General features: G+C 59.2%; 1 protein-coding gene across 5 annotated transcripts in view; it reads right to left on the minus strand.

Moving 5' to 3' along the window:
- DNMT3A (DNA methyltransferase 3 alpha) overlaps positions 1-17,372 on the minus strand; it is a 267,504-nt gene that overhangs the window by 147,097 nt on the left and 103,035 nt on the right. For 4 of the 5 annotated variants that reach the window (XM_073335456.2, XM_073335455.2, XM_073335454.2 and 1 more), the window contains exon 4: positions 6,788-7,127. In XM_073335456.2, the coding sequence (XP_073191557.1) occupies positions 6,788-7,127 (340 nt within the window). The remainder of the gene's footprint in view (positions 1-6,787; positions 7,128-17,372) is intronic. The other variant, XM_073335457.2, reaches the window with a different exon arrangement.

The raw sequence follows: 17,372 nt of genomic DNA on the forward strand, positions 1-17,372 counted from the left end.
TAGCCTAGGGTCCTCCAGCACCCGTCTCAGTCTCCCTTCCCCAGCTCCCAGGCCCCCTTCCACCTGCTGGCTGCCCCAGGAGAGACCCGTCACAGCAAGCCACTTCAGGCTCTTAGGGAGAGCTACCGCTGGGCATTCCCACAGCAGCAGGACAAGGCCTGGGCCTAACAGCGCCCCAAAGCCACTGAAAGGGAGTGGGAAGAAACTAGGGACAAGCGTCTCCGCTCTACTGCCACACGCCGGCCGAGAGACCAAGCACGGGACTGTGTGACGAGGCCGTGCTCCAGAAGTCCTCCCTGTCCGGGCAAAATCCCTGCACTGCAGGGAGCGGGGGCCCCAGGATGCCAATGAACCAAGGAACACCCCGGCCACAGCAGGGAGGCAGTATACCTGGGCCACAAACCCACAACGAGCAGGACTTCCCCAGCACCCAAAAGGGGGTCCCGAGGGAACAAGAGGCAGCCCGACGTGGCCCACAGCCACTCCCATGTCCAGTGCAGGGCAAAGGCCCACACAGACTACAGCTCCCAGCAGGGAATGCTGTATCTCAGCCAAGCCTGTCCACTCAAGATGCAGAACTGCATGCTGGGACCTGCGGTCTCAGGGAGGCTGCACTTCCATAATGAAGTGAAGACATCTGCGGTCCACTCTGGTTCATACCAGTCAGGTGCAGCCCTCAGACTCCTGGAAGCTGCCAGTGTGGCCCTTGGCTGGGCAGACCTTTGGGGTGTCTGGTTTGAATATCCCCGTCATTGTTGGTTTCTGGTCTGGCCAGGATCACAGGGTCCCCTGCCTTTTCCTAGAAACTGTCCTTGCAAAGTTAAGCAAAGGACGTTTACACAGACATGCAAAACGAGCAGAGCCAAGCAGCATGGGTCAGCCCCTGCAAACCCTCCCTGGTGCCCACAGGCCATGGTGAGCATCTCAGGAGAAGAGAGTGATCTACTGGCGCCAACCTTGGAGAGTGACCGAGAAGATGTTGCTGGGTCTAGGCTAGAGTGTGGGTGACACCAAACCCACTGAGTGGTCACAGCTCAAGGCAGTTCAAGCTGCAGGCTCAATCATAGCTGCTAATGTCCCGGTGTGGGTGAGGGTCTGTGCTACCCCCTTCTGCCCAGGCCAGCTACAGCCTGGAGGCTGTGTGTCACCCCGCAGAACCTGCGGATCAAAGCTCGGAGAAGCTTCACTGGCAGGCTGAGGACCAGCGGTGGGAGGGAAATGTCCCTGTGAGCATCAGCTGGAGCCTGGAGTTACACCTAAGCCCTGAGGTGCACAGGAGGTGGCTGGGGAACAGGCACTGCTGGAGAGAGTCCCGCGTTAGAGATGTTTCCGGGTGTTGCGCTGCCTGGTCTGGGAGCGCCTGGCTGAGGCCAGCTTGCCAAGAGAACTCGCCCCACCCAGCTGCCTCTCTCTGCAGTAACTAGAACACTCTGCTCAGAAATCCTGGGGAAGAAACAGCTTTCCTAGGGCTGCTCTCTCTGGCTAACGAGTCAATGGGGGAACGTCTGTTTTCCGTCATAGCTGAGGCCCTGCGAACAGGGGGATGGCAGGGGAGCTCAGTCAGACATGGATAGGAGGTCAGGAAAAGCCACTCTTCCCTGCAAGTCAATATTGACCCCAGGGTGGCAGTAAGGGGCACTGCGTGGCTAGAGGTCCTGGCCTTCAACTGAGACCAGAACTGAGGGCTGGCCCGCTTGGGGCTGGTAAACTTCTTCCCCAAGAGAAAAGGCCCAAGTCCAACCGGGCTAATGCCATCTGCCTCATTAAAGACTTTCCCTGCAGCTGCCACAGGAGACAGGATTTTCCTTCCTTCCCTAAGCAGCTGGGCAGCGCTGCTGTGACTGTAACCCTTACTGCAGCTGTGCCCGAGGCCCAAACCGGAACAGGGCCCCACAGGGCCGGCACAGGCAGCTCCCAGCCTAATTAAGGCGCAGATCCTGCTAGAGTGGTTAACAAGCCATGGAAGGGAAGGGGAGCAGGGAGGAGTCTGCCCAGTGACATGGGCTAGGAACAGGCACAAGGCATCCCCTGACCAGCCAGCAGCACAAGGAGGGCAGGCTGGGGGCTGGGCCTTGCCTATTGCCCCACTTTCACCCCCCCCCCCCCAGCACAGCAGCTCACACCACCAGGGTTTGAGGGCTCCCGAGGCTACAACCTGACATGTGGCTCCATGAAAGCCTTGGCTACCCCCTCCCCACCTCTGCAGGGGAAGCACTGGTGAGGGAGAGGCTATGGAAATCTCTAGCACCTCAGGGGGACAGGAGCTGTGCTCCAGGCCCAGGGCCTGCTCTCCCCGCCTCCATCCCCATGGTCACTGGAGCACCGACTGCTGTCTGACCTCCTTCGCCTGCATGTCGTAGCCAGCTCCCTGCCCCAGCCCCAAGCTTCTGTGCCCCCATGTGTCCGTGCAGTGCCCAACACAACGGGCCCCCAGCCTGCCTCACGCTGCCCCCACCAGGATTATTCAGGTGCAGTTGCCCCCCCATCCCCCGCCGTGTGGGGGCATTGTGCCATGGGTGCAGCAGCCTGTCTCTCTGTCCTCCCAGGACTGAGCTTATTTACAGATCCCAAACGTCCCTTGGTCCAATTCCAAGGCCTGGCTGCTGGCGAGGAAACGGCAATTCTGGCTATTCCTGCCCCTGCAGAGCACTAGGGCCGACTCCTGAGGGATCCTGGTTTCTACACCCCCGCTGGGGGTCCTCCACTCTGCCCCCCAAGCCATGAAGCCCCCTCTGGCTGAGGTCTGCGTGAGACTCTCCATGAGCCACACCTGCGACTGCATTCCAGGTCAGGGAGAACCATGAGCAGGGATCCCCGTTTTCCATGATAAAACCCAAAATTCTCTGATAAAAACAACAAAAATTGGCGTTTTTCCACAATGAAAATGAAATGCTGAATGTCAGCTTCCCTAGCCGCAATATACACAGGTGCCAGCTGAGCACAATGTTCAAAGCCTACCAGCACTGCCATCACTCATTATAATAAAATACAATTGATAGCATTGCTATTTGTATTTCTTACACACACCAAATACTTCAATGTCTGTATTCCGCTATCTGGATCTCCATATTAACTGAACCCCCAGCTGCCCGAGCCTGACAGCAGCAGGGGCTGGGGTGGTCAGTCCCAGCCATGTAGGGCTGTCTGCCTGAGCCCCACCACATCTGAAAATAAGGGATAGAAAGCTCTCCTGATTACCTGAATTTCTGGTGATGTAATCTGGCCCCGGTCCCCATGAGATTGGATAATCAGGGTTCCACTGTTTAGGGTTTTATTTTTTCACAAAATGTAAAAACCAAAGATTCGCTGTAAAAATGCAAATTCTGCATTTTTCCGCAGCAAACAGATTTCTAGGATCCCTGGCCATGAGTGCCAGGAGCAGGGAGCCCCTGGCTGGGTTAACAGCACCCCCTACTAGGCCAGGGAAGGCAACGATTCGCTAGGGCTCAGGCAGCAGTCTGACAAGAGGTTTCTAGTCTCCCATCAGCCCCACACGGAGCTCTGCGCAGGCACGTCATAAAAGCCACAACTCCCACCCAGAGCTGGGCGAAGGGAGCCCTAACTACAGGCCTGGCACCTCTACCACACCATGCCCTGCAAAGCAAGTACTGCCCAGCAAGGGGAACACCCTCCTCTGACATCCCTTAACCACTGAAACAATTTCCCCAGGGCCATGGGGGATGCTCCATCCCTGGACATTCTACATCCCGACTGGCTGTTTTTCTAATGGATCTTCTCTGGGTAACTACTGTGGGGCAGGTGTCTGGCTGGTGCTACGCCGGAGGTCAGGCCAGTTGATCGCTGTGGTCCCTTCTAGCTTGGGGATCTGGGAACAGCCAGAGGCAGGATCCAGGCTAGCTGGGCCGGGGCTGGTAATTAACGCACTGTGAGTTACCATGGCAGTTCCTGCTCCAGCTCTGCCAGGGAGCATAAATAACCGGGATAACGATTAGTGAGAACTAGCACGAATGCAGCAATCTCACAGGGCAGCTGCGGGGAGCCCAGCTCAGTGCAGCTCTGCCGACACTGCTGGCTCCCTACCCCTTTGGCCATAAAGCCATGTCATACTGCACCAGGCTAGGCCAGGGCAATCTCAGACATCCCAGCCCAACCAGCAGGGCCCACGAGGAGAGGAGCCGGGCGCTCTCCCAGCGGGAAGCCCAGTATGACCCATCCCGCAGCTAAGACATCCCCATGGGCAGAGAGGGAAAGGGCCTTACCACTGGGAGCTGGCTGTCTCCTAAGGGGTTTAGGAGCTGCCTGGGGAACACAAGCCACAGGAGGCAGAGCGGTGGCTAGTGCTCGGGGAGAGTGTAGGCAGTGGGCTACTGGGGGCACATCTTGACCTTCCTCTCACTACTGATGCCTCTGCAGACAAACTTGCCTAATGAGTGCAGGAGCTTTCTTGGCTCATGGGGCAGGAAGCCTGTGTGTGTGACAAGCTGGTCTCTATAGGAACTGGCCCCTCCTAGAACCCTGCAGTGCTACATGGGCCTTATTGCAGACCGGTGATTGAACACAGCCCGACTCCGACACCTGAGCGGCAGGGAACTGCAGACGGGCTCTGAGAGCACTGCAAGAAAAAGCTCTACGGGCCTCTCTCCCACAGAGAAACCACGGGCTAGACACAACCCCCAACAGTCCAGCCCCACCCATTCGACTGCCTGGCACCCACATATGGGCCTCACTTCACCAGCCAATCACAGCAAGCCTCAGGGGCAGCAAAGCAGAACTGGGCCCGTTCCGCCTGAGGAAAGCTTGCACCATCCACTCCATCCACCAAAAGGTGCCCAGCACGCCAGCCCGGGCTCTGAGAGAACGTACCAACACCCGCACTCAGCTGCAGTGCCCCAGCCCTGCAAGTGCCCCCAGACCTCACCGCGTGGAACCTGCAAAGCTAAGGCCAGTGCTCATTAAACACAGTCACGGACCATGATCTGGAGGTGGAAACTGACGCAAAGCAGTGTCCAACCCAAGAGGAGGGAACTGCAGCCAGCACAGCAGAAGGCCTGAGTCTTCTCTTGTCTGCACCAAATTCCTCCTCCAGGACTTACATCTGACTTACACCAACATAAGTGACAGACGGCTCAGGCCCAGGGCGAGCTCCAAACCCAGGGCAGGGGGAGAAAGAGACTCCCTCCCGTGGCCAGAAATGAGCAAAGGCTCTGCTATGAAAAGCAAGCAGGAAAACCGGTTCCCGGAGGGGAGAGGGGGCGGAGATGGCATGGAGGGGTCAGGACCAGACAGCAATAAGGGAATGGCTGCAGGGGTTAACGTCCAGCCCCAGGGCAGCCTCTGCTCCAGGGTTCTGTCCCCGTTACACTCTGGCAGCACCCGTAGAGTTGCTCATGCCAATGAGCCTCACTGAACGGCACTGCATGTGCGTGTGTCTGACGTGTGCGTGGGACTGTCTGTCTCCTGGTGAGGGCCAGGCTCTCTATCCAGCGCTTTGCACTATTGTGGCTGGGCATAGGGGGAAGAAAGCAGCGAGATCTTTCCAAGTGGGCATTTCCTCTGCGTAGTGGAGTTCCCAGCTGGCAGAGACAGCTCCTCCATTGTAGAAGGCAGGCCAGGAGCAGGAAGGGAGATGCTACTGGACTGTGGCGATTTTCTGCTGGCATATGGCCCCGTGGGGCCACAGAGCGTACTTCCTAGAATCTCTTAGGCGACACAAAGGACGCTGGGTCGGGGCTGGTGTAGAACTGACCCCACACTCAGGGTGCTGCAGCTGGCTTTTCTGTGCCCCCAGATACTGGGCCCAGCAAAGCATCGGAGCCGGTCTCTCTCTCTGTGCAGCGCCCTGGGAGCCCTTCTCAAAACCCAGGAGTGTGCTTGCCTGCCTTCGGGAACAGGGGACAAGAGAAGACGGCTGCCTGCCTCTCCCCCATTCCCTGCGGGCCACCAGACAGTGATTGGGATCTCAGAGCTGTGGCCAAGGGCAGTAACCGGATTAGCAGTGACTGACATGACTGAGTACAGCACAAAACCTAGGGGGCGCACAAGAGCTATGTCCCTTAGCTGCCCCCAGTGTTTACCCCCGGCAGCCCCGCAGGGACCCGCTGCAGGTTCTTCCCCTCCCGCAGCCCAGCAATACAGAGCCCATTCCCCAGGCAGGGGGCAATGAGGGCGGAACCCACAGCTGGCAGTCTGGCACTGGTGCCTCCCCAGCCGCTCTCCAGGGTGGGTGTGCCGGGGCATCCCTACTCTCTCCCCGTGCTGGAGAGGGGACCCCGCCAATGGTTCGGTCTCCCCCATTCCTGGGTCAGTGTCTCTAGGAGCAGCGAGGCAGCTGGGAGCACAGAACCTATGGGGTGGGGGCAGTCAGTGGGAAGCTGGGAACACACACAGCTCTTTGGGGGGGCAGGTCAGGGGGCACTGGCTGCTGCTCCCCAGTTGCTGGGGCTCCCCTCCTAGTCTCAACCATTAGCCCACTCAGCTTCCCGGGGCTGTCGTTTGGCAGGAATGAGGCGGCTTGGCTCATTCCCAAGGAAGTTCGGTATTTACTCTATCGCCCTCTCTCCACGACACCCGCCTACCCCCGCACTGTGTCCCTGGGCTCCCAGCCAGCCCTCTGGTGCCCAGGACTCCAGCGGTACCTCTCAAGCCTGCTCCCGGCCCTGGTCTCTGTAGCAGACCCTCCCACAGGGCACCTCAGTTGGATGGTGGCACCACAGGGGCACAGGCAGGAGACAGCAGGACCCCTGGCAGGTCAGAGGTCACGTTAGTTACCCACGCTCCTGGATCCTGCCAGCCCTGTAGACGGGAGCCCTAAACGCTAAGGTCTTACTTTTCCCAGCTGTCTCCAAGAGTTTCCTCTTGCCTCTCTTCTTCTGGGGGGCGGAAGGGGCCAGCTCACCCTCATCGGCCGGTGGGTCCGGGCTGTCCTTCGGGGTGCAGCGCCCGTTCTCCAGGGCCTGGCCCGTCTCACTGTCTGGGAGGCTGTCCGTCTCGTCCTCGCCATGCTGCCCGCCCTTCGGGGTCCCATCGCTGTCCTCCAGGCCTTTCCACTGGGCACCATCTGTCTCCAGGTCTCCATTGGGCACCTGCTCCGTGGAGCCAGCATCCTGACAGGGGGCGTGGCACTTTGGGACTGAGGCAGTGTCTTTGGATGTTTCACTACTTTCCACCTGCAGAGACAGAGAACGGGAGAGGCTGAGAGGCCAGCTCCTGCCCAGCTCTGGGCTGCATAGGCCCTCGGGCCACCTTCGCCAGCACCGTCACCCAGCCTCATCTGCCCTCGGTGCTCCCCAATCTGGCCCCCAACGTGCCCCTTGATCCATGTCCCATGTGCCCTCACCTGATACAGCCCCCGAATGATCCCCAAAGAGCCCCCTCGGGCCAACTCCCAGCTACACCCTTGTGCTAGAGCTGGCATGTGCCCCCACTGGGACATCTCAGACCTCTCCACCGCATGTCCACCTGTCCCCTGGCTCCTCCTTCCAGGGGGGTTCCCCGTTCACTGGCACTCTGCATGAGTCACCTACCCTCTGGGAGGGCTGAGCCCTGGCGGCCACGGCGCCATGTATCACAGTCCTGCCCCGCAACCCCACGTACTGCACCGGACCCACACCTGGGGGGATCAGGGCCAGTGCAACCACTAGGCGAACTAGGCGGTAGCCTAGGGCGCCAAGTGGTTGGGGGCGGCGGTGGAGCGGAGGTAAGCTGGGGCAGGGGGGCGCGGGTAGGGCCGCCTGCAGCAAGTAACGGGGGTGGGGGCGCACAGGAGAACTGGTCCCCGCCCCAGCTCACCTCTGCTCCGCCTCCTCCCCTGAGCCCCGCCCCGCTCTGCTTCTCTCCCTCCCAGGCTTGCGCGCCAAACAGCTGATTGGTGCCGCAAGCCTGGGAGGCGGGAGAAGCGGCGGCGTGCTCGGGGAGGAGGCGGAGCAGAGGTGAGCTGGGGCGGGCAGCTGCTGCCCGCGGCTCCCCAGGCTGAGGGGAGGGAGGGGGCAGCGGGGAGCTGCCGCGGGGGGGCGCCTCAGGGTGTGTGGGGGGGAGCTACCGTGGGGGGGGGCAGCGCAAGGTGGAAGTTTCGCCTAGGGCGTGAAACCTCCTTGCACTGGCCCTGGGGGGGATGAGGGTCCAGAAAGGGCCCATCAGTCCCCTCTAGTGCTGTACAGCTCTGAGAGTGCCAGAGAACCCAGTGCTGCAGGGGTTAAAGGCACTGCATGGGGCAGATGCCCAGCCCTCTCCCAGCAGTGAACCCCCTGCACTGTACCGAGCTTGGGGGACCAGACTGCTCCCAGCTACAGGCAGCAGGTCAATAGACTATTGACCCCCCAAATATACACACACTGTACCCCAGAGACATCTCCTGGGGCCTGCATGAAATCCTTCCCCATTGGCTGTAACTTCCCCAGTGCTCCAAGACTTATTGAAAATCAACATTAACAGTTCAGTGAGCTCCCCAGCCAGCTCTTTTAAAACTCTTGAATGAAAGTAATCTGGTCCTGCTGGTTTAAAAATGCCTTACTTTAGTAGCTTCTGTCTAACATCCCGCAGAGATACAAATGGAATGGAAAGAGTGTTATCGTCACCATATGTTTCAGGCTCTTTTCTTACTACAAAGATAAATGGGACGACCCAGGAAATTATAGACCTGTTATCCGGACATCAATCGTGGGCTGTGACCAAAAGGGCTAATGTGATCCTTGGATGCATAAAGAGGGGAATCTCAAATAGGGATGAAGGATTATTTTACCTCTGCCTTTGGAGCCATGAGACCACTGCTGGAATCCTGTGTCCAGTTCTGGTGCCCACAATTCAAGAAGGATGTTAATAAATTGGTGAGGGGTCAGAGAAGAGCCACGAGAATGATTAAAGGGTTAGAAAAGAGCTTTAGACTGATTGACTCAAGGATCTCAGTCTATTTAGCCTAACAAAAAGAAGGTTAAGGGATGTCTTCATCCCAGTCTATAAGTACCTACACAGGGAACAAACATTCGATAACAGGCTCTTCAATCTAGCAGAGAAATGTCTATCAGGAGCCAAAGGCTGATAGCTGAAGCTAGACAAATTCAGACTGGAAATAAGGAGTAAATTTTTGATGGTGAGAGTAACATTTATCCACTGGAACAATTTACCAAGGGCCATGGTGGATTCTCCATCACTGACCACGTTTCAACCAAGACTGGATGTTTTTCTAAAAGATCTGCTCTGGGAATGGTTCTGGGGCAGGTCTCTGGCCTGTTACATAGATGATCACCATGGTCCCTTCTGGCCATGGGATCCAGGTCTCAACCCAGCCTGAAGCTGGTCACATGGGAGCGCAGGCAAGAGGCCTCCAGTGATAAACAGCGGGGGGCCCTGGCAAGGGAAGCGGACAGCGTGGAGATACATGCCTTCTGCCCCATTCTGAAGCATCTGGGTCCTGGGACCACCGGACACCTGCAGAGTGAGTTGCAGGCCCTGTTCCCCTCCCCATGTCCACTCCCATGTGCAGGAAAAGGTCAGGCTTGGGGAGACCAGACTCATAAATACTGTATAGCCCAGCCCAGTCCATGCCTGGGACACTGCACCCAGCAATTATTCACCTGCTGGGATGCAGGGGGAAGGACAGGTGAAGGCTGTCAGGTCCATAAATAAACCAGCACCCTCCACACTGCAACATGGCTGTGTGACACCCCAGCAGGGGTGGGAGGGTGCGCACACCCACCCACACACCCAGAGCTCACTGGAACCCTTCTGATAACCTGCACTCCTTCCTGCCCTGCTGGTCCTTACCCGTGGCCCCAGCCCCACCTGGAAGGAGAGCTGCTCAAATGGCTAATGGGATCAGAGAAGCCAGAGCTGGAAAAGGCCCTTCAGGCCTCATGCGACTGGGCCAGGATCGCCCAGTCTGTTCTCTAGGACTCCATCCTGTCACCAGAGCTCCCAGCCCTTCCCCAGGAAACAGCCCCCAGCTGGGCCCATTTCCCTGCCCGGCATCTCTCCTGAGCCCAGGCTAAGATCAAATCCCCACTCCCACCCCGTTATGCCCCCTGCACCCCTCTTGAAAAGCCCCACATTCCAGGCTATTGATCTCACTTGGGAGATGAGATTTTATCAGACACCAGCAAACCCTTGGGCTCCAGGCACTGTCTGGAGACACACGCCCAGCCCTTCCTCACCCCCAGCTGCCTCATGCACACGCCTCCAACTCCCTGGAGTCTGCCTCGTTCTTTTCCTCCCTTCACAAAAGGCTCATGACTTGTTTTCTCGCATCGTAAAAACCATCCTTGGCCCAGCCCCTCACCTCCAGGCTCACTGAGTGTGAGACAGCTACTGCTGCTGGCTTCAAGTCCTCTGCTCAAACTCCATCCCAGCCCCACTCCAATCTAGCTTCTGCCCCACGGCCTCCACTGACACCCCCCCCCCAAAGACCTCTAATGACCTCTTCTGAGACCAACTTCACAGCCAGTGCTCCAACCTCAGCCCCTCCAGGCCATGGCTGGCTGCCTTTAACACGATTGACCATGCTCACTTCTCTGTACCCTGCAATGCCTGGGCTTCCGGGAGCCCGGCCTCCTCCCTTGGTGTCTCAGCTGCGGGTGGTCTTGCTTCACTCTCCTCTTATGGGGTGGGTCCCCTCAGGGCTCCATTCTTGCCCCCTCCTCATCTCCCTCTACACTGTCTCTGGGGGTGTGTCTACGCAGCATGCAGAAGGAAGCCTCCCAGCCCGGCTCAGGAGACTTGGCCCTGTGGGGCTCACGCGGGCGCTCTAAAAACAGGGCTCCGGAGCCTGAGCTCCAGCCTGAGCCGTAGCATCAGAGCTCTGTCTACACAGCTCTTTTGAGAGCACTAGCCCATGTCCGGCTAGCCCAAGCCTGACCCAGGCTGACAAGCTCACTTCCGTGGGCTGCGCAGACAAACCCTGGGTGATCTCAGCCACAAACATGGCTTTGGCTTTAACACCTATCTTTAAGCTGATGACTCACAAATTCACGGCCTGCTCCAGCCCTGTCTCCCTCTCTCTGTCCTAAGATCTCAGCCTGTCTCTTGAACGTCCTCCCGCGGGTGTCCAGCTGCCACTGAAACTTAACATAGCCACAACAAAGCTCTTGATCTCACCCGACACCCTCCCCTGCCTTCTCTGGCATGGCGAATGCAACAACCAGCCTTGCTGCCGCTCAAGCCTGAATCTTGGCTTCCTCTCTGACCCACACACCTCGGCTGTGTTTGCATCTCCCCGCCCTTCCTCAGAACGAGCATCATGACAAGGGCAGTTTGGTCAGTCAGGCACTCCGTGGTCTCAGCCTGGCCCTGAACCACAGAGCTCCAGAGCCAGGTATGCGCGTGCAGCATGGGACAGGCAGGCCAGTGACCTGAGCTCACAGGGTACGCCCAGCTGGGCTGATGAAAGGCTCCCAGCACCCATGAACTCTGAGCTCCCTCCAGCAGCGCAGGCCAGAGGGGATCTCCGTGCAGCCCTGGCAAATCTGCCACTCTGCTCCCACAGCCAGCTGCCTTACCTGTCCCATCAGAGCAGGGTGGGCTGCGGGCAAACAGCCCCTGCACAGGGGACCCCAGGCCTGCAGGGATGAGCTGCACCCCTCTCCCCTCAGCAACAGGGAAACCAAACTACTCCCAATTCCCCCTCTCCTGCTGGGAGCCTGCCAAGCGTGCAGCCAGCCCTGCTGCCCCTCCGGAGCCTAGAGGGTAGGATTGGGCGCTGTTGTCCCAACACGCATGGATAGTTACACCCTGCCGCAGCCCCAGTCAGTCACAGCTTTGCACTGAGCCCAGCCACCCCTGCCCCACTCCTGACACCGGGCCCAGGAGCAGATCCAGCCACCCAGCTCCTCACAAAGCGCCCTCTGCTCCTGGCCTGGCCTGCCGAGTGAGCCGTTAATCCACAGCACTGCGTCAATGTGACACCTAATGCTGAGCCAGCTGGGCCCCAGGGCGACACCCAGGCCGGTTCCTCCCATCCCCCGATCCAGCAGCCTGGGTGACAGGAACCTCCCCCAGGAACCAGGGCTGGGATCAGGTGTGAGGATGTGACGCAGCAGGGAGGGGGGAGTGTTGCCCTGGGAATGTGCCCTGGGGATGGGAGACCTGAGAGCCTGTCACCCGAGCCAGGAGGGGGAGGGGGAGGTGACACCTCTGCCCGGGAATGTAAAGACAGGCTGCAGGAGAGAGCCTGCTGGGGGGGGGGGGGGGGGGGGTTAGTTTCAGTTTGGTGCTGGGTGGTGGAACACAGGGAACCCCAGGGCTGGGGTCTAAGCTCCCTGCTCCCCCAGAAGGATGTGATTGAGGGGTCCTGGTTGTACCCACAAGCTCTGTTTTGGGCTGTGTTCCTGTTGGCCAATAAACCTTCTGTTTTACTGGCTGGCTGAGAGTCTCAGTGGATCCCAGGAAGAGGGGTGCAGGGCCCGGACTCCCCCACACTCCGTGACAACTGCTGGTAGCGGTGGGATGTACTGCACCCCGTGAACGGCGCTTCCTGCAGTAAGTGACTGGGGAGCAGTAAAACGAAGGGGGAGTGACGGGGACCAGGCGTGCTGAAGATTCAGAGAGAGACGGTTTCGGGGGGTGGTTAACCCCTAGGAGTGTGTGACCAGAGAGAAGGACTTTTGCAGTAACAGGGTCCCCCGGGGGATCACAGCGAGCGGTCCCAGGGGTGGAGGAGTCTGCAGCTCGACCCTGGCAAAGAGGTGGTGACCTCAAGAAGGACTGGCACACTAGGGGCTTTTCCTGGAAACCGTGGGAAGCTGCCCAGCCTGCGAGGGGCCAGCAGGGAGATGTACGCTAAGCGCCTTAAGAGCGACCTGGTGGAGCTGTGCAGGCAGAGGGGGCTGCGCATTGGGAGGTCCACCAAGGAACAGCTGATTGCCCAGTTGGAGGAGAGGGATCGCTTCGACGACCCGATCCCTGTCCCGAGGGAAGCCGCCTGGCAGACGCAGCGTGGGCCCTGGGGCCTGACCGGGCTGGGAGGGGTCAGACTGCTGCCCAGGACACCCCGAGACCCTTCCTACCTAGGCCTGGGGGAGGGGTTGGGGGAAGCCCAGTGAATACCGAGGGCACCCTGACCCCGGCAGCCAGCAGGGGATCCTCCCGGCGGAGCTCCCCATCCCTAGAGCGGATGCAGCTGGAATGGGAGAGGGAGATGAAAATGAGGGAGCTGGAGGATCATGAAAAACAACATGAGCAGGAGGAGAAGGAGAAACAACGTCAGCATGAACAGGAGGAGAAGGAGCAGGAACATCAGGAGAAGGAGAGGCAATGTAGGCATGAGCAGGAGGAGAAGGAGAGGGAGCGTCAGGAGAAGGAGAAACAAAGACAGCATGAACTGGAGCTGGCCAGGCTGAGGAGCAGTGGGGCCCCGGCTGTGGTGAGTGCAGGGCGACCCAAGACTGCAAGGAGCTTTGATAAGTGCTTCCTGGCCCAGCGAAGGAGGGGGAGGACATAGATAGCTTCCTGACGGCCTTTGAGAATGCCTGCGAGATGCACAGGGTTGACCCTGCAGACAGGCTCCAGTTCCTCACCCCCTTACTGGACCCCAAAGCCGTGGAGATGTACAGCTGGATGACAGGGCCGGAGGCAGGGGACTATGAACTGTTCAAACAGGCCCTGCTCCGTGAGTTTGGGCTGACCCCCGAGATGTACCGGAGAAGGTTCCGGAGTCAGCGTAAAACGCCTGAGGTCACCTACCTACAACTGGTCAACCGGATGCAGGAGTATGCCCGCAAGTGGACAGCTGGGGCCCAAGCTAAAGAGGACCTGCTTGACCTAATCGTACTGGAGCAACTGTATGAACAGTGCCCGTCCGACCTGAGGCTGTGGCTGGTGGACAAAAAGCTAGAGAACCCCCAGCACGCAGGGCAGCTGGCCGACGAGTTTGTGAACAGTCGGTCAGGGGGTAGCCGGGAGGAGTCCCAAAAGAACAGCCCCCCCTCCCCCCCCGATGCAGAGAGAGAGTCACCAGGGGCCCTCCCAGCGGGGAAATAGGGAGAACCCCCTCCAAAGGGGAACGCCTGGCGTCGGGCCCCTCCGACCCGCTCGAGGGGACCAACGTGACCTGAGCTGCTATCACTGTGGCCAGAGAGGCCACGTACGGACCCAGTGCCCCGGGCTCAGGGACAAACTGAGCCAACCCAACCTACCCAGGGTTAACTGGGTAGGGACTCTGCTGGACGAGGGGCAGACGACCCAGGAAATGGGGGCTACCAGTTTACCACCTGCGCAGGAGGGAAGAGTACCCCATGCCAGCTCCGCCATTGGGCTGGAGGCTCTGGACTCAGGGTGCTCGGTTTACAGGGTGGGCGCGGGGCTGTCCCTCCGGAGAGAGTGCCTTGTACCCCTGGAGGTGGATGGGAGGAAGGTCAATGGATACTGGGATATGGGCGCGGAGGTGACGCTGGCCCGGTCCGAGGTGGTGGCCCCAGATCGGGTGGTGCCCAACACCTACCTGACTCTGACGGGGGTGGGCGGGACCCCATTTAAGGTGCCCGTGGCAAGGGTACACCTGAAATGGGGGGCCAAGGAGGGCCCCAAGGATGTGGGGGTACACCACCATTTGCCCACTGAAGTTTTGATGGGGGGAGACCTAGAGGACTGGCCAAGCAAGCCCCAGACCGCCCTGGTTGTGACCCATAGCCAGAGCCAGTGAGGGGCACTGCGCTCTGATCTTGGGGAGGGTACCACACCGGAGGCGCAGGACCCTACCCTGGTGGGGAGGGAGTGCCCAGGAACAAGGCTCAGAGAGGCTGTGGCCTCAGACCCGGCCAGTGAGAGGGAACCGGGCCCCATCCCTTCCCCAGCCGCTGAATTCCAGGCCGAGTTGAGGAAAGATCCCTCCTTGCGGAAGCTCAGGGACATGGCCGACCTCAGTGTGGGACGGACCATGAGGAGAGGCTGCCAGGAGAGGTTCCTGTGGGAGAAGGGGTTCCTGTACCGAGAATGGGCTCCCACAAGGGAAGTAGAGTCCTGTGGGATCAGGAGGCAGCTGGTGGTCCCCCAGAAGTATCGCCGCAGGCTACTGTACCTGGCCCATGACATCCCCCTCGCAGGGCACCAGGGAATCCGGCGCACCCGGCAGAGGTTGCTACAGAACTTTTACCGGCCTGGGGTCTTTACCACGGTCCGTCAGTATTGCTGATCCTGTGACCCCTGTCAAAGGGTGGGGAAGGCCCAGGACAAGGGGAAAGCGGCTTTGAGACCTTTGCCCATCATAGAGGAGCCTTTCCAGAAGGTGGCCATTGACATCGTGGGGCCTCTCAGCAAGACGACCCAGTCGGGGAAGAAATACATTCTGATGGTGGTAGATTTTGCCACCCGCTACCCCGAGGCAGGTGCCATTAGCTTCCATTGAAGCCGACACCGTGGCCGATGCGCTCCTGACCATTTTCAGCCGAGTGGGGTTCCCCAAGGAAGTCTTGACAGACCAAGGCTCCAACTTCATGTCGGCCCCGCTCCGGTGCTTGTGGGAGAAATGTGGGGTCTGGCACAACTGGGCCTCAGCTTATCACCCCCAGTCTAATGGGCTGGTGGAGAGGTTCAATGGGACACTAAAGATGATGCTGAAAACCTTTATGAACCAGCACCCGCAGGATTGGGACAAGTACTTACCTCACCTGCTGTTCGTGTACAGGGAGGTGCCCCAGGAGTCTACCGGATTTTCGCCTTTTGAACTGTTATATGGCAGGAGGGTGAGGGGCCCCCTGGACCTGATGAGAGACGAGTGGGAGGGGAAGGCCACTCCCGATGGAGAGTCAGTGGTGGAGTATGTCCTGATCTTCCGAGAGAGACTGGCTGAACTCATGGGCCTGGCCAGGGAGAATCTGGCCAGAGCCCAGAGGAAGCAGAAGGTCTGGTATGACCGCACGGCACGGGCCCGTGCCTACGCCACTGGGGATCAGGTGATGGTTCTCATCCCAGTGAGAAAGAACAAACTACAGGCCGCCTGGGAGGGCCCTTTCAAGGTCGTCAAGCAGCTCAATGAGGTAAACTACGTGGTAGAGCTGTTTAACCGGGCGCACCACCGCCGGGTGTACCATGTGAATATGATGAAGCCATATTATGCCAGGGGGAATGTGGTGTCGGCCGTGTGTGGACAGTGGGAAGAGCAGGGAGATGACCCTTTAGTAGATCTATTCCCTGGGACCAGAGCTGGTTCCCCCCTGGAAACAATTCCCCTCTCGGATCAGCTAACCCCTGCCCAGCAAGCTGAGGTCAGGGGGGTGCTGCGTCCGTACCGACAGCTGTTTTTCAACCAGTCTGGACGCACTAAACTGACTGTCCACCGGGTGCAGACAGGGTCACACCCGCCGATAAGATGCTCCCCGTTCCGAGTCACAGGGAAAACTGCTCAGGACCTGGAAAGAGAGGTTCGGGACATGCTGGCTTTGGGGGTGATCCAGCTATCGGCTAGCCCTTGGGCCTCGCCGGTGGTGCTGGTCCCCAAAAAGGATGGGTCGGTCCGGTTCTGTGTGGACTATCGGAAGCTCAATGCCATCACTGTATCTGATGCCTACCCCATGCCCAGACCAGACGAGCTCCTAGACAAGCTGGGAGGAGCTCGGTACCTTACCACCACCATGGACCTTACAAAGGGCTACTGGCAAGTGCCGCTGGATGCAGATGCCCGGCTGAAATCGGCCTTTATTACCCCTCTGGGGCTCTATGAGTTCCTGACCCTGCCTTTCGGCCTCAAGGGAGCGCCGGCCACCTTCCAGCGCCTGGTGGACCAGCTACTGAGGGGGATGGAGAGTTTTGCCGTGGCGTATATTGATGACAACTGTGTCTTTAGCCAGACCTGGGAGGACCACGTGTCCCAGGTTAGACAAGTGCTGGACCGACTCCAGGGGGCTGGGCTGACTGTAAAAGCGGAGAAGCGCAAGGTGGGGATGGCTGAAGTATATTACCTGGGCCATCGACTGGGGAGCGACCACCTAAAGCAGAACCAGCCAAGGTGGAGGTGATCAGAGACTGGCCCGCTCCCCACACCAAAAAGCAGGTCCAAGCCTTTATTGGGATGGCAGGATACTACCGAAGATTTGTGCCCCACTTTAGCGCCATAGCCACCCCTATCGCTAAGCTATGCAAGAAGGGGAAGCCAGACAAGGTGGTCTGGACCGAGCAGTGCCAGGAGGCTTTCCGGGCACTGAAGGAGGCTCTGGTCAGTGGCCCAGTTCTGGCAAACCCAGACTTTAACAAGCCCTTTGTGGTGTTCACCGACGCCTCAGACACAGGACTGGGGGCAGAGTTAATGCAGGAGGATGAAAAGGGGGAGAGACACCCCATCGTGTACCTGAGCAAGAAGTTGCTGCCCCGGGAGCAACACTACGCGGCCATCGAGAAGGAGTGCCTGGCCATGGTGTGGGCCCTCAAGAAACTAGAGCCCTATCTCTTCGGGCGACACTTCACCATCTACACCGACCACTCTCCCCTGACCT

This window comes from Lepidochelys kempii, chromosome 3 (assembly GCF_965140285.1).
Source record: "Lepidochelys kempii isolate rLepKem1 chromosome 3, rLepKem1.hap1, whole genome shotgun sequence".
Lineage (NCBI taxonomy): Eukaryota > Metazoa > Chordata > Testudines > Cheloniidae > Lepidochelys > Lepidochelys kempii.